A 22049-nucleotide genomic window follows, 5' to 3' on the forward strand; every position below is an offset into this window, starting at 1 on the left:
ACCCCGGTTGCCGTTAAATCGTGACGATACTCTCTGGTTGACATGCAATTCGTAGTGGAGGAAACTAGCCGACTTCTGAAAGAGGGTATAATCGAACCTAGTCGATCGCCTTGGAGGGCGCAAGTTCTGGTAGTCCAGACAGAAAATCATCGCAAACGCATGGTAATCGACTACTCGCAGACGATTAATCGGTTTGCGCAGCTGGACGCCCAATCCCGGGATTGGATTCCCTGGTTCGGCAGGTGGCCCAGTACTCGATCTACAGCACATTAGATCTCCGCAGCGCGTATCATCAGATCCCTATCGCAGAGGCCGATCGCATCTACACCGGGTTTGAATCCGGACAGAGGTTGTACCAGTTCACTCGTTTACCTTTTTGGGGTCACAAATGGGGTGGCATGCTTTCAAAGGGCCAAAGATGACATAATCGCTAAGGAACACTAAACCAATGTCTTTGTTTACCTGGGCAATCTAACAGTTTGTGGGTACGATCAGGCCCAGCATGATGCTAATTTTCAGCGTTTCCTCCAGGTTACGCACACGTATCGGCTAACTCTGAACGAGGCTAAATGTCGCTATTCCATCCGCACAAAAGATCTCCTGGGGTACACCGTGACCCTGGGCTCTATCACTCCAGACAAGGAGCGGCTGCGACCTTTGCTCAACATGGCCCCACCGCATGACCGTGCTTCGTTGAAGCGTATCCTCAGACTATTTGCACATTACTCGAAGTGGGTTCAAAATTTTTCTGAAAAGCTCCGCCCGCTTGTAGATTGCAAAGTGTTCCCCATGGGTCATGCCGCCAAGGTCGCTTTCCGTGGCCTGAAGTCCAACATAGCTGGCGCCGCTGTGTCATCTATCAATGACAGTCAACCTTTTGTTTTGGAAAGCGATGCATCCGACCACGCGATAGCTGCCACGCTCTCTCAAGGGGGGCGACCTGTGGCCTTCTTTTCAAGGACTCTCTCCTCCGCAGAGAAGCGTCATTCGTCTGTCGAGAAGGAAGCGTACGCCATCGTTGAGTCTATTAGGCGTTGGAGACCCTATCTGCTTGGTAAATCTTTTGAGGTCATTACTGATCAGCAAAGCGTTGCTTTCATGTACGACACGCGCCATGCCCAACGCATTAAGAACGAAAAGATCACTCGCTGGCGGATAGAGCTAGCCGATTTTTGCTTCACTATTAAGTATCGCCCAGGGCGGGATAATCTCGCCGCCGACGCATTATCACGCCCTTCGGTGTGTGCGAGTCTCACCTCCTTTGAGGATCTGCGTCTTCTTCATGAAACGTTGTGCCATCCTGGAGTGACGCGTTTCGCTCATTATGTGCACAGTCACAATTTACCCTACTCTGTTGAGGACATTCGGCAGCTGTGTCGCACTTGTTCCGTTTGTGCTGAACTCAAATCCCCATTTCTACAAACCGCCTATGGGTACACTGATTCAGGCTACTCGGCCTTGGGAGAGATTGGCAATGGATTTTAAAGGGCCTCTACCGGCTTCGTGTCTCCCTGCTAGTCCTAGCCTACCGGCCTCATTAGGCTAGGACCTCGAATCTCCTCACGATAGTTGATGAGTTCTCCAGATGCCCTTTTGCTTTCCCATGCAATGATATGTCCGCTGCGATGGTTGTCCGGTGTCTGCAGATTTTGTTTTCCATGTTCGGGAATCTGGCTTACATACACACCGATCGAGGTGCTGTGTTTCTGTCCCAGGATGTGAGGACCTTTTTGCTCCAGCACAATGTAGCTTCAAGCTATTCTACCCCGTACAGTCCACAGGTGAACGGTCAGGTGGAAATATTTAATGGCATTATATGGAAGGCCATTACTCTGGGCCTTAAGTCTCTCGGACTAGGACTGGACCGATGGACTTGGATGGTGCATGGGGCGTTAAACTATATCAGGACTTTATTATGCACAGCTACTAATCAAACTCCTCACGGCCGTCTGTTTCGTTACTTGCGCCGTTCTGGTGCTGTTCCACCTTTACCGGGCTGGCTAGCTGAGCCCGGACCGGCTTTCCTCAAATGCGCTGTTAGTCAAAGTAAATATGACCCGCTTGTCGACAAGGTTCACATTCTCCAAACCAATCCCGAGCACGCTCGAGTGCTGCTGCCAAATGGACGTGAGTCTACAGTCTCGGTGCGTCATCTTGCTCCATGCTGGGATACCGTTCAACCAGAACTCAGCCAGGGGGACCCGTTGATGGGGAATTCACCGACGGCTCCGCTCCCACACACGCCCGATCCGGTCAGCCCTGAGCCGCCACCGCCATCTCCCGAGATAGGCGGTTATTCTGACGTGGGTCAATTTGGTCTTGCGGTTGAAGCTTCTGACGCTTACCGAACTCGCGCCGGACGAGAAATTCGACGCCCCGATCGCTACGGCTGGGACTGACAGGACTTGCTACTCTATGTCCTCTTTTTCTACCCGAGTTACTATGCTGCTATCCTGCTTGCTTCCACCCCCTACGGGTAGTGTAGATTTAACGCTGGGGAGAATGTCATGAAATTTTGTCTAATGTCTGAACCCAGGTGTCATGCGGCTTTTGCCCGCTACGCGGCCGTTATAAGAACTCGGTCATTCAGCACTATGATCATACCTGAGACATTAACTGTATGCTATGCTGGTTCATAACTAGATGGTACGTACCGCCACTTTGTTACGGCTTGCTTGCTTGTGCTCATCTGTAAACTCATTACTAGTTCAGATGTATGCTGATTATTGATATGATGTTCGCTGGTTCTCTTTACAGGTGTTGTTAGGGATCGAATGATATTAACTCATGATCTGAGCCAATGTTGTAACTCTGATTCTTACAACAACCGTGTTATCGCATTATGGTAAAATGGTGTCTCGGATATCCACAATTCCTCTTGGTTGTTGCAATGAACGTGTTAAACATGTCATGAGTTTCCGAAGGCAGGTGTACATGGACCATGGTCCTACCAGACCTTGGGGACGATACGGGCCTCAATATCTCGTTCAAAATAAATTTCGAGAACACAAACTACCAGGTGTATGCATCGGCCGCCACCTTAATGTGTTTTCAGTGCGGAGCGTTCGGATATTTAAAACGGTTTTGTCCCAAAGCCTCGTGTGTCAGTTGTGGAAAAAATTTAAAATTCCCAATGAGGAGGAGGTTACCGGTACTCAAATCAACATTCCCAATGAGGAGGAGGTTACTGGTACTCAAATCAACATTCCCAATGAGGAGGAGGTTAACGGTACTCAAATCAACATCCCCAATGAGGAGGAGGTTACCGGTACTCAAATCAACATTCCCAATGAGGAGGAGGTTACCGGTACTCAAATCAACATTCCCAATGAGGAGGAGGTTACTGGTACTCCACAAATTAACATTCCCAATGAGGAGGGGGTTATCACATGAAGGTGATCAAACTATGGTCCAACATAATTATGCCCATTTAGCAAATGAGGGTGTAAACGCAAATCCACAGGAGTGTGGAAACAATGATTTGACTCCATTTGAGGAAAGTCGTAGTCAGGCTTCCGATGTTTCCCAAACCCAACACTCTGGGGACCCCCCAGATGCTGGCATGCTTGTTCATAAAACAGGAATGGCTGAGGGTATTGACCCAGACCCCTTTAGGGCAATGTCTGACTTATCAGAATCAGAGGAGGAGGTGGATGTGACAGTTGTATCACAATCGATGGTAGATCAGCCCCAAGTCCATCCTCATCTTGTTCACTCATTTCTCAATGAAACGTACAGACAACGGAATGTTGTCATTTTTGATCATTTCCCCGACTTGGCTTCCTTTATTCAGGCTGCAAAACTGGTCCTTAAAAAATCTGAGGAACCAAACCGAACAAAATCACAGTTCCATCGACTAAAGAAAATAACAAGTACAGATAAATTCAAAGTACACCGCCCCCATGCCAAATAATTAAATATCCTACAGCTCGGCATTGCCGGGGCACCTCTGACGCCCGGCAATACTGCAGTATAGCTCATAGAGACTGCGTTGGGAGGGAGAGGTGTACAATAATTGATCGATTAATTGCATAATTGAAATCAATATAAGATAATCATAAAATATTTTCTTAATCATTTGGCTAAAAGCAAAACTAAACCACTAGTGCTTCATCCGAAGATGTATCTTTTAGAAATTTAATTAAATAAGTCATTAATAAAAAATATATAATTTATTTATTAATCAATAAATAATTATTCGATTAATTGATTAATCAATAAATCAAAAATACCATTTACAGACAAATCACTTGATCATTGTCATGTCCAAATATCAGGTTCCTAGCTCAAAAGGTGCCTGAGATATCGGCCAGATGAAAAATAAAGAAATAAATAATTAATAATGAAGAGAAATAAATAATAATCATAAGAAATTAAATAACTAATCAATTGGCTAATATAACACATAAACCACCACCATTTCATCCAAATCTGTAACTTAAATTTTTTCAATTAATTAAGTCATTCATCGAATAATTAAATAATTAATCGATTAATTAATTAATCAATAAATCAAAAATATATTTACAGCCAAATCACTTGGTCATTGCCATGTCCAAATATCAGCTTCCTGGCTCAAAAGGTGTCTGAGATATTGCCCAGATGAGAAAGAAAAGAAATTAATCATTAATAATGAAAAGAAATAAATAATAATCATAAGAAATTAAATAATTAATCAATTCGCTAATAGAACACATAAACCACCACCATTTCATCAGAATCTGTAACTTAAAAAAAAAAAAGTAGTCATTAATCGAATAATTATATAGTTAATCCAGGGGTTCCCAACCTGTGGGTCGCGACCACCACGGGGGTCGCGGAGGGTGGGCTGGGGGGTCGAGAAGCCTTGGCAGAACTTGGTAGCCTTGGGAGAAGGGAACATTACCAAAACTTTCATTTCGCTGATACCTAGAACACACAACATAATGTTGTGCTGGTGGAGTTGGCTATAGTTTTCGCTCGCTCTTTTCGATGTGTTGCCGATATGAGATGAACATAGTCTATTTCTGGGTTTTTGTATTTACAGATCTGAAGCAATGTCTAAAAGGCACAAATACTCGGAAGACTACCTCAACATTGGCTTCACCACAGTACTTGCCAACAACGGCATCGAGAAACCACTACGCGTCTTGTGCCTTGATTTCCTGATTGCGGAGTCTTCTGGCTCACTTTGATGATGAAACGTGGAATAAACAGGTTGCGTACTTGGCGGACATTTTCGACCAGCTGAACAAGCTGAATTTGAAATTTCAGGGAAGGGAAACACACGTTCTCCTATTTCAAGACAATCTGTGGGCCTTCATATCCAAACTGCAGAACTGGCGTCGGAAAGTCAATCTTGGGAACATCGCCATGCGAACTAGATCAGTTCCTGAAGGATGAGATTACCGGACACCTTGAGTCCCTAGAAAAGGATTTCCAGCGATACTTCCCTGAGCTCACAGGAGAAGAGGTGGCACTGGTAAGAAACCCTTTCTCTGCTACACTTGACGTCCCCAGCCTCCCCAACGAAGTCCAAGATGAATTCTTGGATCTATGGAATGACTCTCCGGCGTGTGACCTGTTCCAGGAGAAATCGGTGACTCAATTCTGATGCGCTATGCATCAATCATATTCCAAAGTCAGCATCCTGGCCTTACGTGTTCTTCTTCCATTTGCCTCCACCTACCTCTGCGAGGCCGGATTTTCTACCCTCGTCCACATCAAAACAAAGACCAGGAACAGATTGGATGTCGAGGATGACATGAGATTGGCTCTTACAAACACCCTGCCACGAATTCCAAGACTCGCTGCTCAGATTCAACCCCAACCATCCCACTAGCTAGGTTGGATAGATTATGATATGTTAGTGATGACGATCATGGATTGTGTGACGATGGATGGCAGTGAGAAATAATGATGAGCTTGGTTTGACAAACGAACTAAAATTACCCGAATTTTATAATATGCAAGGAATATTGCAGTAAAATTTGTAAAAATTGATGAATTAATGATTGTTTTCTCTTTCTTCCCTTTTCCTTCTCAGAAAAATTTGTAAAACTGAAACGGCTGATGGCAGTGGGGGTCACGTGTGTTTCGGTGTTTTGAGAAAGGGGTCGCGAGTACAAAAAGCTTGGGAACCACTGAGTTAATCGATCAATAAATCAAAAATAGCATTTGCAGCCAAATCACTTGGTCATTGGCATGTCCAAATATCAGCTTCCTAACTCAAAAGGTGCCTGAGATAATGGCCAGAAGAGAAAGGAAATGTACAAGTACTTAATTAATCGCTAATACTTAAATAACTCATCAATTAATTGATTAATCAAAAAACAAAAAATAAAGTTTTTGACAAAGTACTTGCTCACTATTGTGCCGAAATTTCTCCTTCCTAGTGTTACGTGCTCCTCCCCGACCCCCTGGTCACGGGTGTACCTCCGAGCACCGAGAGGAGCCACGGCAGAAAAATATGTTATTCTGTGTTAGAAATCAATAGGGAAATCACACCACTGGTTATCAACAAACAAATATTATATACAAAATCACACAAGAATAACGGTACAATAATAATAGCAATCAAAAATACAATCAACACATCTTATGATGGTACCATCAGCTGGGATAAGATAACTCAATGTGCTCCAAGTGAGTGAAAAAAGAACATTCCCCAATGTCTCTATGGCTCAAAGGTGATCCCCTCCAGCGAGCGTCAGAGCGATATCGAATCGAAACCCGAACCCCGTTCAGATGACGGGCACAGTCACTCCGCCAAAACAGCACAGAGGCGTAGGCAGCCGAAGCGGTGCAAAGAGTCGCGTGGTCCAAAACCGCGTAAGGCAAACTCACGGAAGAATGGGAATTCCAAAGGCACCCTCCAGGTATGAACGTTCACAGTTCACCGTCGGCGAACCGCAAATTAATCTTCAAACTCCACATTGCACACACACATCCCAGATAGACGTCTGAATGGTGAAAAAAGCTGACGCAAAGCAAAGACCTTTTGCGATGAGCAAAGCGCGAGTGTCAAAATGGCCGATGGCTCGTAATTGAGTTGCAACGACATGGCGATGATTCTTCAAAATCCCAATGCCAAACCTGACCACGCAGGTTTATCAATCCCAGCGATAACACCTATCGCAGGAATTCCTTTCAAGGAAACTCAAAGTTCACTCGTGACTTTCGTTCGACAACACTCGCTCCGGAGCTTGAATCGACCAGCTTCTTGTCCGACTTTTTGCCCTGCCTTCTTTTTTTCTCCTCTACTTCTTCGTCTTCCGGTTCCCGATCCGGTTTCCTGTTTCATTTAACATTAACCTTTTTACCTTTTGACAATAATAATGGCTATTTCCCTCAAACCATCATAATAATAATACATAGAACCAGAAATGTTTCAAGTGGATGAAAACCACAACACTGGAAGTGACGAATCCATAATTCTTCCCCCCCCCCCCCCCCTCAAGAAAGAAAGTTTGAACATAGTGAAAACTTTCTTTGTAGGCAAAATTCTCCCAACAACCAAATAAACTCACACCCGAATCATCAATTCACGAGAGCAACGATAATAATCAATATTTCCCAAAAATAAAGCAACAAAACTTCAAACAACCTACAGAGATTTCCAAAGTCAATTCACTGTGGACAAAGCATCAGCAATGACATTGTCCCTGCCCTTTACATGCTCAATTTCCCAGTTGAACTCCTGCAAAGCCAAACTCCATCTCATCAACCTCTGATTTTTATTTTTGTTTCTTTTGAATGAAGGTTAAGGGGTTGTGATCAAAAATCCAAAGTCCAGCAAATCTACAGCACTTTTTCCAGGAGGCCGAGCTGAGAGCCAGGTTCCATGGTGGTTGGGTGGTGAGGCCTGGAAGTATTCACTACATGGACGCCTTTAGGAACGTGGAGTTCACGGTTTGTCCGTGTAGGAAAGTTCACTACATGGATGCTTTTAGGAACGTGGAGTTCACGGTTAATCCGTGTCGGAAAGTTCACTACATGGACGCCTTTAGGAACGTGGCGTTCACGATTAATCCGTTTAGGAATCTTGGCTCGGCTGCTCTGCAGCATTCAGTGCTTCAACTCTTCCTAACTTTCATAATAATCACGGTTGGACTGCTTGTCACTGTAGTCACGTGAATAGCAATCTCCTTCTCGGCCATTACCCTGATAATCATCCCTTCGGGAGCTGCCGTAACTCTGGGAGCCTCCATAGTAATATCGACTGCGGCCACCACCAAAACTAATACTCCCGCCCCGGGAGCCATAGCCACCCCTGAAATTACCTCCACGTTTTCCTCCTCTGTAGCCCCCACGACGCCTATGGCCTGCCTTCTCTACTGTTATTGTCCGACCATCCAAATCCTTGCCATTCAAATCCTTTTTCTGCATCTTTGGCGTCCTTTGTGTTTTCAAATGTGACAAAGCCAAATCCTCTTGACTTTTGCGTCTCCCTGTCTTTTATCAGCAGCACTTCCAAGAGCGGTCCATATTTGCCGAAGACAGAATCCAGAACATCTTCCCTTGTGTTGAAGTTCAGTCCACCTACAAAGAGCTTGCCAACATTGCTTCCATCCCTGACTTGTGTGTGTTGACACTTAGTTTCAGGGTACTTCCTCTTCTCTTCAGGGTGCTTCCTACCCAGAGCACATGTCGCGGTACAGGACGGAAAGATACCCGGAATCTCCTGCTCTACCTTTGCGGTGTTATTTTCCATACTAGGCTTTTCAACAAACATCGGGTTACCAGAAACTTGACCACCGGCCAAATCATTCCCGATAACAAAAGATACTCCCTCTACAGGAAGAGTGGCTTGTAAACCTACGGTGACTCGTCCTGACACCAAATCAGACTGCAAATAGATGTCATGAAGTGGGGCTTTAACATAGCCACCAACCCCCTGCAAACGAACACTGACACCAGTTGCCGTCTTCTCTGACAATGGCAAAATGCCCTCAAGCATCAAATATTGATGTGCTCCTGTGTCCCTCAATATCCTAACAGGCCTCTGGTTCGTTAAGTCTCCATCCAGTGACACGAACCCCTCTGAAATAAATGGTTTGTAACCCTCTTGAACAAGGTCGTTCTGTGATGCCGTAACTTTGGCACGGCAACCTTCACAAGGCACTGTCCTCCAAGGACAATTTCTCGCATTGGCCAAAGCATTCAGAGTTGTACTAGTCTGACTCCGCTCCTGATTTTTCGTTTTCAGGGCATACCATTGGGACATCAAATGTCCAGGTTTCTTGCAAAAAGCGCAAGTAGGCCCGGAGGAAAAACTCGTGGTCTGCCGCGGGGAAGATAAGTCTGTCTTGGAACTGTAGTCTTCTGATCCCTAAAAGTCGCGGTATCAGATTTGTCCCCATAGTCATCTATAGGCCGCCTCCACGAATATTTGTTCTCCGCCCTTGATTTACCATAACTCCCCTGGCTAACTCTAGGTGGGAAGTTAGGTTTGTGGAACCCCATCCTGTGTGTCAAGGCATAGTCATCTGCCACGGTTGCTGCCTCATACAAATTTGGTACTTTTCTCTCATCCAGATGTACTTTAATGTCTGCGTGGACACACTGTTTGAATTCCTCCACCAAGATCAATTGTCATAACAGGTTGAAGTCTTTCCCAACCTCCTTCGAGTCACACCACCGATCAAACATGGTTTCCTTCATTCTGGCAAACTCCACATGGGTCTCACTCTCCCTCTTCCTGGCGTTCCGGAAATTTTGCCGGTCAGCTTCAGGGACCAATTCATAGGCTTTGAGAATGGCTTTCTTCACTTCCTCATAATCTGTACATGTGTCAATCGGTAAAGCCGAAAACATATCTTCAGCTTTATCCACCAGAACACTTTGCACGAACATAGTCCAGGACTCCACAGGCCATTTTAGCATTTGAGCCCCTTTCTTTGCTACCTCTCCCCGTTCTCTCCTTAACTCCAGCTCTTTGAATTTAATTTCCTTCTGAAGCTCCATGTCACGTTCCTTTAACTCCCTTTCGGCTCTTCACTCCTCTGCTCTTTCCTTTTCCCTTCTTTCTTCGAGTTCCCTTTCAATTCTCCTTTCCTCTGTTCTTCTCTCCTCGAGTTCTCGTTCCTGTTCTAGTCTTTTTTCCTCAAGTTCTCGTTCCTGTTTTACTCTTTCCTTTTCTGCCTTCCTTTCCTCTGCTTTTAACCTTTCCTGGCTCTGCAGTTGCATCTCCAGTTTCTGGAGCTCCACATTTTCTTGTTCCTCTGGTAACCAATCCAAGGCTACCTCTGTCCATGTGCCCTGTCCCACCAGAGCCTCTATCACCAATGTCTGCATCTCTGCTTTCTTCATATTAACTCGGACCTCCAAGTTAAAATGTCTGGCCAATATCAAGAGTTCCGATCTTTTTAACGCTTGGAACTGTGCCTCACTATGGGACGCCGCAAACTTTTCTGAGTCAAACACCATGGTGACTATCAGTTAACACCTGTTAACCTTCACACAAGAAATAATAATAAAATTTTTTTTTTTTTTTTTGGAAAAATTTGGGAATGTTAGAAAAATTTCAAATTTGGGAATTTTGTGAATGCTAGGGAATTATATCCCGGACGAGGACCCCAATTTCAATTTGGGCCTATTTTGGACGAGTTCCCAATTTCTCGGATGAGCCCCCAATTTCTGTTACGTGCTCCTCCCCGACCCCCTGGTCACGGTGTACCTCCGAGCCCCGAGAGGAGCCACAGCAGAAAAATATGTTATTCGGTGTCAGAAACTATAGGGAAACCACACCACTGGTTATCAACAAACAAATATTATATTAAAAATCACACAAGAATAATGGTACAATAATAATAGCAATCAAAAGTACAATCAACACATCTTATGATAGTACCATCAGATGGGATAAGATAACTCACTGTGCTCCAAGTGTGTGAAAAAAGAACATTCCCCAATGTCTCTATGGCTCAAAGGTGATCCCCTCCAGCGAGCGTCAGAGCGATATCGAATCGAAACCTGAACCTGATGTGTTTGTGGAACAATGGTGTTTAGAAAATGTTTATGAAGTTCGCCAAAATGAGTTGGTATTATCTCTTTCTTAAATAATCAAGTCTTTCTATAGTTTTGGTCGTATTGCTTTTTTTATGTTTTTGTAAAAATGAAATGATTAATTGTTATACTCGTTGTTTCCTTGCTTTCTTTTTCTCTCCTGTTTTGTTGGGATTTTTGATTTGTAAATTGTACATACACACTTTTATATTTTTGTAATAAAAGGACCTCAAAAGTCAAAAAAGTCTCAGTCTCTCTCTCTCACTCTCACTCTCCTTCCCTCCCTCACAACTCACTCTCTCCTTCCCTCCCTCACAACTCACTCTCTCCCCCTCTCCCCCCTCTTTCTCTCTCTCCCCTATCTTTGTATTCCGCTCAGTGATCAATGGGTGGTATTTTCTCATGAAGCATAAAAAGAGGCGAGCAGCTACATTGTATATCAAATATCAATTGGAATCATAATCAAAATCAGCAGTATGTTATTAAATTGATACACATGTAATTTCTTTCTTGCTTAAAAAAGCGCTTCTGTACACCACCCTTGAGGCTCGTTTTGCAAGCCACCATCTACAATTCCAATAGAAGAGACATGATTACCCTTTTATGGAAAATATATTTCTAGTTTGCTTTATTCTTAAAAATAGACTGTAGTGAACACACATTCATTTTAGTAGATTGACCAGCATTCCAAACTGGAACAACATTCTCTAAAATGATCTAACAGTCTTTATATATGGTAAGCAAATCTTCCATGGCTAAGCAAATCTTCCACGGCTAAGTTAAACTTTTTGAGCTTCTTCAACATAAACAACTTTAAATTTGCCCGGGTGACAATATTGCAAATGTGAAGAGTCCACTTCAAATCAGATGACATAATAACACCCAGCATTTTCATATGATCAACTTTCTGAGGTTGTCGTTTGGATAGTAAATTGAGACATGGGTGTAATATTCTGCCCGGTTACAAAACTGCTTGATATCAATATTGTGTTCAATGTCACTGAGTATCCATTGAGTTGCAAAGGTTCAGCTAATTTTATAAAGTGATCAGGCAATGATATGGCGTGAGTTTATTCCAAACTTGTCAAGAAGTCTTCGGGATGTGGACAACAATTGCTTTTTTTATACTGTGCTGGAACTGTTCCCACTTTGAATGAAGAATTTACGATATCCGTTAATGGGGTACTAAATTCACAAGAAAATTCACGAATCAAACGTGCTGGGATTCCGTCAGAGCCAGAAGCTATATTGTGATTGAAGTGATGTAGGACTTTGAAGACTTCATGTTCCTCTACTTCTGGACATGGATGTGGGGCTGGTAATTATGCTTGAAATGTCGAGCAATCTAAAGGAGTAACATTCTTTGCAATTTCTGCAATGTATTCATTGATGGAGTCGGCTATTGCTTGGTCATTCGCTGGGTCAACATGAGGCGGTGGTTTGATGGTAGGGCTGGAAGTGGCTGCAGTAGTCATGATCCGGATTTGGGGGTAGCACTGTGCCGGGTTTGAAGATTTAAAATTCTGAACTCTATAATGATAGAAATGCTGCTTCACCTTGACAATATATTATTATGAATTTTGGGGTAGGGGAATATCTAGATCTAGGTATATCTGTGTAGGTATCATGCTTCGTCTGTCGTGGGTAGCTAGAACCACCTCGATGTAAATAAGTAGAGGACCTGTAGCCTGAATGTCAGACTGTCGGAGTAAGCTGCGTATCTGTGTCCCCGCCACGAGGGGGCGGGGTTTGGTAACTAGAATTAGGGAATATGCTAACTCCATTGTGTGTCGTTCCCTCTGTGAACATCCCGGTGTCCCTAATGGCAATACATCCCATAGACACTAGCTCGGCCCATTAGCGCACCACGCATTAAATAATTCCCCCGCCGCCACAATGACTTTGGAAGAGCAGACGGAAGCGGCTGCATACAACGCCACCATGGTGATGGAACATCATGCAAGGCAAGTTGGGAGCCAAGCCCAGAGGTGCTCTTGATTGGCCAGGGGGAGGGGCGAACAACAAACACCACACCCATTGGGAGAGTAGGGGAGGACATGCGATTGGTCAAAGGAAAGGCAAAGAGCTGCTCCATGATTGGTGGGTGAGAAAGGTAAAGGAACGACATACTGATTGGCCACCAGCTGATGAGACCACAGCCAATCAGTGCGGAAGGCGCAAACGAACGACCAACAAGCTACGCACTGGTTGGAGGGCAAGCGCCGGTGATGTAAAAAGGCATGAAAGGTGACGAGTAAATGAGGCACTGGTTGGTAGAGGGGGGAGGGCTGACGTCACACCGCAAGTTACAAAACGACTCGCTCGCCGGCATTTTTCTCTCTCGCTTTGGTTTCTGCCCTTCATAGACCTTCCTTCTGCCCTTGCTTTTCGTTCCATTTGGACTTGTCTTCCTTTGCCATCTGCGAATTTGCCTGCTTGATGACGACGTTGGAGCACCATCAATTCTCCTCCTTGGCGTCCACGTACGAGCGAGGCATGCTGCTGGAGCACACGAGACCGGGGCGAGCGGGTGGCTCTGGGGCGAGCAGTGCATGAACGGGGGTGCATCGAGGCCTTTCTTCGTGCCAACCAGAGCCAAGTTGGACAACGGACGCTGCACATCCAGACAGATAAGCATGGATGCGCAAACAACGGTTCCTTGAATTAGTTCTCCCATCGTGTGTATTCGAAGTGTGTGTAGAATAGGGGGTTTAGTTTTTATCGCCGCGTTTCATTGTTCTCGGTTTCGGTAATAAATATTTCTTTCTTGTACATTGTACATCCGTCTCGGGTTGAGTTATTAATTTGCAGGTGAAGACATCGTTGGACCGACAGGTAAGCCACGGCATTCTCCCCCGAAACCCCTCTCGTGTATTGGTCCGCCATCAATTGGATTGCATAAACGCCTCCATTAAAGCTCGTTTTGCCCGTCCGCAATTCCCAGTCTTAACCGAGGGGCAAGCGCACAACAATATTTAGAAAGTATATTCCTCACTTTCTTCCATTGCTCATTTCTTTTTGACACTTTTCAATAAGGCTTTTAATAAATGTACTCATCCACGGCATAAAAAGTTGTGCCACTTTTGTTTATTCAGTGAAAAACATGTTCAGTTCAGAAAGAAATAATTCATAGTTATATGCATTGTATGATAGAATGCATCAAATTTAGCTTGGGTTTCAGGTTTCTGCTTAACCAGTCATTCTGAGTCATCAAGGGGTCAAATTCTCGAAGTGTCAAGTGGTTAAAATAAAATTTTCTTGAAAATCTCTTACCATATTTAGAGATAATTTTGTGTTTAAAATACATTTTTCTTGATGAAATCTCTTACCTGATTGAGAGATACTTTTGTGTTTAAAATAGAATTTTCTTGATGAAATCTCTTACCTGATTTAAAGATACTTTTGTTTAAAATATTTTTTTCTTGATGAAATCTCTTACCTGATTTAGAAATACTTTTGTGTTTAACATCATTTTTTCTTGATGAAATCTCTTACCTGATTATAGAGATTCTTTTGTGTTTGGTATACATTTTTCTTGATGAAATCTCTTACCTGATTTAGAGATACTTTTGTGTTTAAAATATTTTTTTCTCGATGAAATCTCTGACCTGATTTAGAGAATTTAGAGATTTAGAGAGAGTGGGGGTGTTTGAAATAAATTTAATTGGTGAAATATTTTTCTGATCACTTAGAATATTTTATTTTAAGCACAAAAGTATCTATAAATCAGTAATAGATGATTTTTATATAATTTATTTATATATTATACTTTTGTGTTTAAAATTTAAAAAAAATTGGTGAAATGTCTTACTGATTTATAAATTCTTTCGTGATTAAAATATTATTTTCTTGGTATTTCGAAATGAATTCAGAAAGGCTGCCAATAAAGATTTGTTGGGTTTGTAGTTTATTAAAACACATTATTTTCTTTTAACTTTCATCACCATCAAGAATGTTGATAAATAATATGTTGGGGTTTGGGTCTTGGGCTAAATATGTTTGTTGAGTGAGGATAAAATGATAAGCCTCCCTCAGTGTTCTACTCTGAGCTCCTCCTGAACCACGTATCATTTTAAAATGGTAGTACATCATGGTTATTTCTTCGATTAGACTTTTTTTGATGTTGGCCACATTCATTATGTTTCCCATTTAAATACCAAGGTTGTGATTTTCTCCACTCTTTGGTTTGGTTTTTGCTTGGCTCTATACTCTTCCAGAGTTTTGAGGCCGTTTATAAAGGAGAAATCTTACTTATAATGATTTTAAATAGATGAGAGCAAAGGAGGAGTGTGTTGGTTAGCGATGGTTAAGGGGTGGAGGAGAGTGGGGCTTTAAAAAAATTGGATGCCCAGTCAGTTCTCATGGAAGAGCTTGGTCCTAGAACCAATTTAATGTGGAGGAGAAGTTGGTGCAGGATGACAAAAAAGGTGCAGGAGGAGATCTGTGTTCGTGAGAATAAATTCACTCTGTTTTATTGACAGAGTCGAATTGTTTTTCCCTTAATTAAAGCGTTAACATTCAAGTTAATTAAAATTAAAATTAACATCTTAATACTAAAGTCAATGGGGGGGAATGCGATGGTCCCAGAACCAACAATTTCACCCCATTACACACTACTGATTAATGCTCAACTGAAATGTGCAGGCCACATCACAAAGATGTCTGCTGAGTGTCTACTAAGTAATATTTTCTGCGGAGAGATGGTCAGACCAGCATTCCTATGGAAGATAAAATATAAAATGAACGCTTTCTTTACTCTCAAGTCTTCGCTGAAAAAGCTCAACCTGGCCACTGGCTTATGGGTGGTTCTTGCTCAGGGTTTTTAATGCTGGTGCTCTCATTTGTAGCGCTACTGCAGACTCTCAGCTAAAGAGAATTATTGGGTGAGAAAGAAATGTGACCGATGAAAGGCCAGAAACAACACCACAAGTTCTGACAGCCGGTGTTCTGAAATTCTGCATCAAGTGTGCAAGAGAGGTTCGAGCATAGATTTGTCCAATCGGCCACATGCACACTCACTGTTAGAAATAATATTATCGTTTGGGATATTAACTCATGACCATGTTTATACATGAAGGGAGACCAAACGATGTGAGAAAAATATAACAAACACCTTGTGTTTCTCTTCATTCCACTGGACGGAACTGGTGTTTATGATCAGTTCTTCACCTGGAAGAGCTGTTGAATCAAATGTACCCACAGTTTGAAGATACATTTTGCCATCAATATCTGTTTTCCAATTTACAAGGTTATAAAATGCAAGTGGATCACCATTCTCATCAAAGTGGAAATTTTCTTTCTCAAATTTTACCCAAAAATTCACATTACGGATATAGAACAAGATCTGCAATACAATCACGAGATAAGTAAAGGAAGGTATTTGAATAGGAATTTGAACATTTCTTTTGGAATCACAATATCCAGTTTTAAGACAGTTCGATTAAATGCTGGTGATGTGACCTCATTCTGACACTTTTGTTAAAATAACATCTGGCCTTGCTCTTCCTGCCCTCTCCGTCCTCTGCCCTCCCCAGATCGCATGCATCACCCAGTAAACTCTCGTCTTCTCACCGTCTCAAAGTTAAGCTAGTTTCCCACCTGCATTAATTTGTACCCTAATTCTCCCTGTTGTGAATCGCCTCCCTATGTCAGTTGTCTCGTCGTCCTCACTTCTTTAAAATTCACTGCCGTTTATTACCAAAATGCCCTCACCAATACACAGCGACACATTGCTTCTTTCCCATTCTGTTCCTCTCTGGGACATTGCTACTGCTTTGTGTGATCCCTCCTTTCCTCCTTGCATCTGTCTACCCCCATCCTCTTTGTTTGTTCATAGACCTGCTCACCTTTGTCCTTTAGCCCTTCCAGATGCCTAGACCCTTGTATAAAAAGATCCAACATCACCAACATATATCCTTTGCACCTCTGCCATAGTAAATGGAGCGAGGTTATGGAAAAGTTGAGATGCCATGAAGCAAGCGAGGCCTGGTGATATATTGAGGCCGCAGGCATTTGACAACAAAGAAACACTGGAAAGCGCATTGTGCTTTTGGAGTAACGACCATTCCGAACTGTTAGTCTGGCAGGGCATCCCATTGTTCATCCCATTGTTCATTATATGCAAGTCTGGTAAATGTCGTCATTCGGGAGTTCGGCTTTATTTATTTGCTATTACAGTACACATAGTTTCGTTTTTCGTGCCTTACCTCCCTCATTTGTTGTGTTTTTGCACGAGATCTGTCAGGGTTTTGTTTTCTTGTCCAACCCAGTGTCATATTTCATTAAAATAAACCTTTTAAAAACGTTTTCCAGTGTCGATGAGACATTTTCCCTCCTCTCACCTCCCACGTGTTGTGGGATTTATTTATTTATTTTTTTGTATACTGAATCGAGGCTCGTGAAAGAGCTAACATTTACTTCACAAACAAATCGACCAGACAAACAAAATACACAAAAAGAGGGAGCGGAAGACAAGATGGGGAGAAAAGGGGAAGCACACAAACACAACATCCGAGAGCAGGGAGATGTGTGGAAGGGAGAGGGCCCAGGGGGAGGAGGCATGGGAAGGGGGGGGGGGAGGGAGAAATATAAAGCACAAGGACACCAAGGACTTCCAGGACAGAAGTTGGTATTTCAAAAAGGGGAATTGGGGTGAAATTAGCGGGGGTAGAAAAGATCAAGGTTTTGGATGGGGGAAGATAAGAGATGGTGGTGAACAGCTGTTTTAAAGACTTGGAGGGTGGAGTGGGATTGAAGAGAGTGAGGGAGTTTGTTCCAGAGGCGGGAGAAAAGAGGAATGAAGGAGTGAAGGTGAGCAGAGAGTCTTGATTTTGGCAGTTTAACCAAAAGAGGGTTGCAGGCAGATCTTGTGCGACCTGTAGGAATAATTGCGGGACAGAGCCCAGAGAGAGCTGGGGGGGCAAGGCCAGAGAGGAGTCGGTAGAAGACGGAAAGACCGCCAACCTGCCTGCGGTGAGTGAGTGAGAGGCCCTTGGAGTTAGCTTCATCGCGGGAGATTCCAATGATTCTGAATGCCTTGGTTTCAACAGTGCGAAGGCGAGCTAGGTGTGAGGCAGGAGCACCAGCCCAGAGGAGAGAGCAGGATTCCATTGAGCTGCAGATGAAAGCCTTGTATGTGGTGAGGAGCTCAGGTGTGCCAAGGAAGGACTTCGCATGACAGAGGATGCCCAGTCGGCGACTGGCTTTGGAGGCCAGATTTGAAATGTGGTTTTTCCAGGAAAGATCATGGCAGATAGTGAGACCCAAAAGCTTGAGTGACAGAACTTCTTGGAGAGGATTATTCAGAAAGTGGATGGGAGGGTTGTCCAGTCGGTCTTTTCGGAGAGACATCGTAAGAGTGTGAGATTTGTCAGGATTGAAAGACATGTTCCACTTGTTTGCCCAGTCTGTGATTTTGTCAAGGTCTGCAGAGAGTGAGGAGGCTGCAGACTGCCGATTTGAGGGATGAAGAATGGAGCGACAGAGAGTAGAGTCGTCAGCAAAGAGATAGAGAGGATTTTCAAGAGAGTCAGAGAGATCATTGATGAAGACCAGAAAAAGCACAGGGCCCAGAACACTGCCTTGGGGAACTCCAGCCTGAACAGGAAGAGGAGATGAGAGAAACCCATTCAGGGCCACACGTTGACTACGACTAGAGAGGAAGTCCGCCAGCCATGCGTGGAGATTTCCATGGATACCAAAAGAGGAGAGTTTGGTGAGCAGAGCGGGGTGCCAGACTGTATCGAAGGCACGTGATATGTCTAGGGAGACTGCTCTAATTTCCTGTTTGGCATTGAGGACCTCCATCCATTGTTGAGAAAGCAGAAGCAGCATGTCCAGAGTGGAGTGTCCAGGTCTGAAACCAAATTGATGATCAGAGATCAAGCCATTGGAGAAGAGGAAAGATTTCATATCTGAAGCAATGATGGATTCCATGACCTTGCTGATAATTGGGAGAAGGCTGATTGGTCTGTAGTTGCTGGGATCTGTTTTTGCACCTTTTTGTGCAAAGCGGTGATGTTGGCAGATTTCCAAGCAGACGGAAGATGACCTTGAGCAAAAGAGAGGGTGAAGAGAACAGAGAGAGGGAGTGAAAGAGCGGAAGAACATGATTTTAGGACCCGTGGGCTGATGCCGTCAGGTCCAGTTGCAGAATCAGAGTCGAGGGTTGACAGACACTTTTCCACCTTGTCAGGAGGGAAGGACACAGAGTCCAGGAGCAGCTGGGTACGACTGGGTACGGTGGGTACAGAGAGGGATGGGTTTGGGACACAAGATTTAGAGGCAAACACAGAGTTGAGGCATTCGGCTTTTTCACGTGCGGAGTCAGCCGTGTGGCCATTTAAGGTGAGGGAGGGGATGGAGGGGGAACGAACACCAGAAACAGATTTTGCCAGATGCCACCAGGATTTGGAAGAGGGAGACAGATAAGAGAGTTCGGTCCTGAGGACGGAGATATATTGTTTCCTGGCTCTCCTGAGGGTGGACACACACTTGTTTCGGGCTTTGTGAAAGGAAATGAGATTTCCTTCCGTTGGATTTGCTTTCCAGGAGACGAAAGCAAGTTGTTTCTGGGCAATAGCCTCACCACAAGATTCCGTGTACCATGGACGGGAGGAAGGGTATGACAACTGAAGATGAGAAGGGATAAAACTGTGCATGAGAGAGAGCAATTTACTTTGGAAGAATTCCCAGGATGAGTTGATGTCAGAGGCAGTAGAGATGGGAGACCAGTCCAGATGATTGATGGCTGCTTGAAGACTGTGCCAGTTGGCCTGAGTGAAATGCCAGACTCGTCGACGCTGAGGAGGCTCTCTGAAAATGGTCAGAGAGATGTCCACTTTAAAAAGCACATGATCAGAAGAGCCGATTGGAGCAGAAGAAGAGCAGCAGACATTTTCAGGGAAGTTAGTCATAACCAAGTCCAGAAGAGAAGATTCTCCGTTGACTGAGATCCGGGTTGGGAAATTGACAGATTGTGTCAGTCCCAGTGAGTCACAGAAGTCCTTTGCTGAAGAGCCATGGCTGGTGAGAGAGGTACCCACCCCCAGCCAACTGGCATGGTGACAGTTGAAATCACCACATATGAGGAAGAGAGAGTTGGGATGGGTAGATAGAAGTTGGTCCATATTATCAGACAGCGAGATGTAGATGGAGTCATCACTGTTTGGTGGATGGTACAACACGCATATGAACAAAAGGTGGGACGAAGGGGAAGCCGTAGCCAAAGGTATTCCTGAGGGTGAGGTGGAGAGAGGGCAGTGCAGGGCGAGTGAGGAAGAGAGTTTTTAATAAAGATAGCAACCCCACCTCCAGAACGAGGCTCAGGTCTATCATACCGGATGAGGGAGTAACCTGGGAGAGATACCAAGGAATCAGAGACATCATGAAGGAGGAAGGTTTCTGTTAAGCAGATCACGTCTGGTTTGTCAGAAGCAACCTGTATGGAGTGATCCTTGGAGTTTTGTAAATGGTAAAATACAGTTAAATGAAGCCAGTGTGAATTTGGTAAGCTTGGCGATCTTCAGGAGTAATAAAAGACATGGATTAAATAATTTTGTATGCAAAGTGATGCCCCTCTGCTAGATTTAAGTTCATAATTGGTTGGATACCCACTTTATGGTGGCTTTCTGGAAGTCCTGAATTATTCCCGTGTATTTTTTGTGGGAATGGGCTCACAAAAAAGAGTGTATGCCAGCAAGCCTGCTAATTTGGGCAAATTGGAAAATCCTATCCGTAATAGTCTTTACAATTTGCCAGTGGAGTTTCTCAGCCATTCAGTGGAAAATTCTGCCGAGTGATTGAAAAAACGTGCTGAGAACACAAGAGTGCATGTTGAAATTTGATGTTCACAAATTAAAATGACAAAAATGGCCTTTCAGAATAAAAAATATTTTACTGCTTTATTTATATTACCAATATGGTATTTCTATATTTAAAATAGGAACTTAATTATGGATTACTGTATATCAGAGAGATATTGTGATGGTTATATTGTATTGGTCGTCAGTTCATCCCAGTCACCTGGTTCAAACCCAGTGGGTCGTGTCAAATGGACTGCGACAGTCAACTGTTTTGAAGACCCCCTTGTCGGATCTGCGTCTGAATGCCGTGTCACCCCCAAAACGGGCCAGCCTCACACTGATAGGCATCATTCACTTAACTCAATCAACTTCCGCCAATCGACCTAAGTCATTTGACATGGTCTTCTACATGGTATGTAGACCGCAAACAATTATTCCCTTAACCGATCTTCTAAAATCACCAAATGAAACAATCACCACCAGGTAGGAACCCAGCATGAATAAGGAAATAATAATGGTCTTTGGGAGAGTATACATGAAGCAATGCAATCATCAACAATAAAAAACCTTCCACAAACAAACGAATACGCTCCCATGGTACCAACAAACATTCAGGATTCCTTAGTTATCAATCTTAATGTCTCACACATACCACAGGCGTACACACAGGACAGAAATACCCCAACTATGCCTGGCGGGTAACAATCAGGAACCGATGCCGATAGTCCCAGCCAGTCGAGTCCCTGATGTAGATCTCTGGTGTGGTAGAGGAGCAGGAGTGGAGGTGTTGCTGGCTGAATGGGAGCATGGTGTAGCGCGGCAGCCTTGCTGATAAGATGAGCCTTTGTACTGGTTCCTTACAGGCATCTCCTGATCACCTCACTACCCCGTCTCTCTCCCCCCTCCACTCCACTGCGCTCTCCTTTATCATACTTGGCCCATCTCACACTACAATGGCCTGTGTATCTCCCCACACACTCCGCAATGGCCTGTGTATCTCCCCACTCATTTACCAATGGGCGCCAATCATCTTGGTTAGCGGACCCTTGACCTCATCCTCCTCCCCCCCTCCCCAGCTCAGAGCCAAACCATTGTGATCATGATGCCTGTTTCACTTTGCCTCCTGGAATTGCACCTAGCGGCCTAGGGAACGTGAAAAAGCCATGTAAATGACAGATTATTTCGGGAAAAACGATAAAATTTGGGTGGAAATGGTTGAAAACTTTAGAAACATGTGTAGGTATGGTTAGACGTCATCTA

The 22049-nt window shown here is 44.0% G+C and overlaps 1 protein-coding gene across 1 annotated transcript in view; it reads right to left on the minus strand.

Moving 5' to 3' along the window:
- The window catches only part of LOC144891262 (extracellular calcium-sensing receptor-like), a 121601-nt gene that overhangs the window by 67836 nt on the left and 31716 nt on the right, over window positions 1-22049 (minus strand). Inside the window, exon 4 of the mRNA XM_078773678.1 lies at window positions 16183-16330. Within this exon, the coding sequence (XP_078629804.1) occupies window positions 16183-16330 (148 nt within the window). The remainder of the gene's footprint in view (window positions 1-16182; window positions 16331-22049) is intronic.

Source organism: Myxine glutinosa, chromosome 3, assembly GCF_964187855.1.
Source record: "Myxine glutinosa chromosome 3, kmMyxGlut1.1, whole genome shotgun sequence".
NCBI classification, from domain to species: Eukaryota; Metazoa; Chordata; class Myxini; order Myxiniformes; family Myxinidae; genus Myxine; species Myxine glutinosa.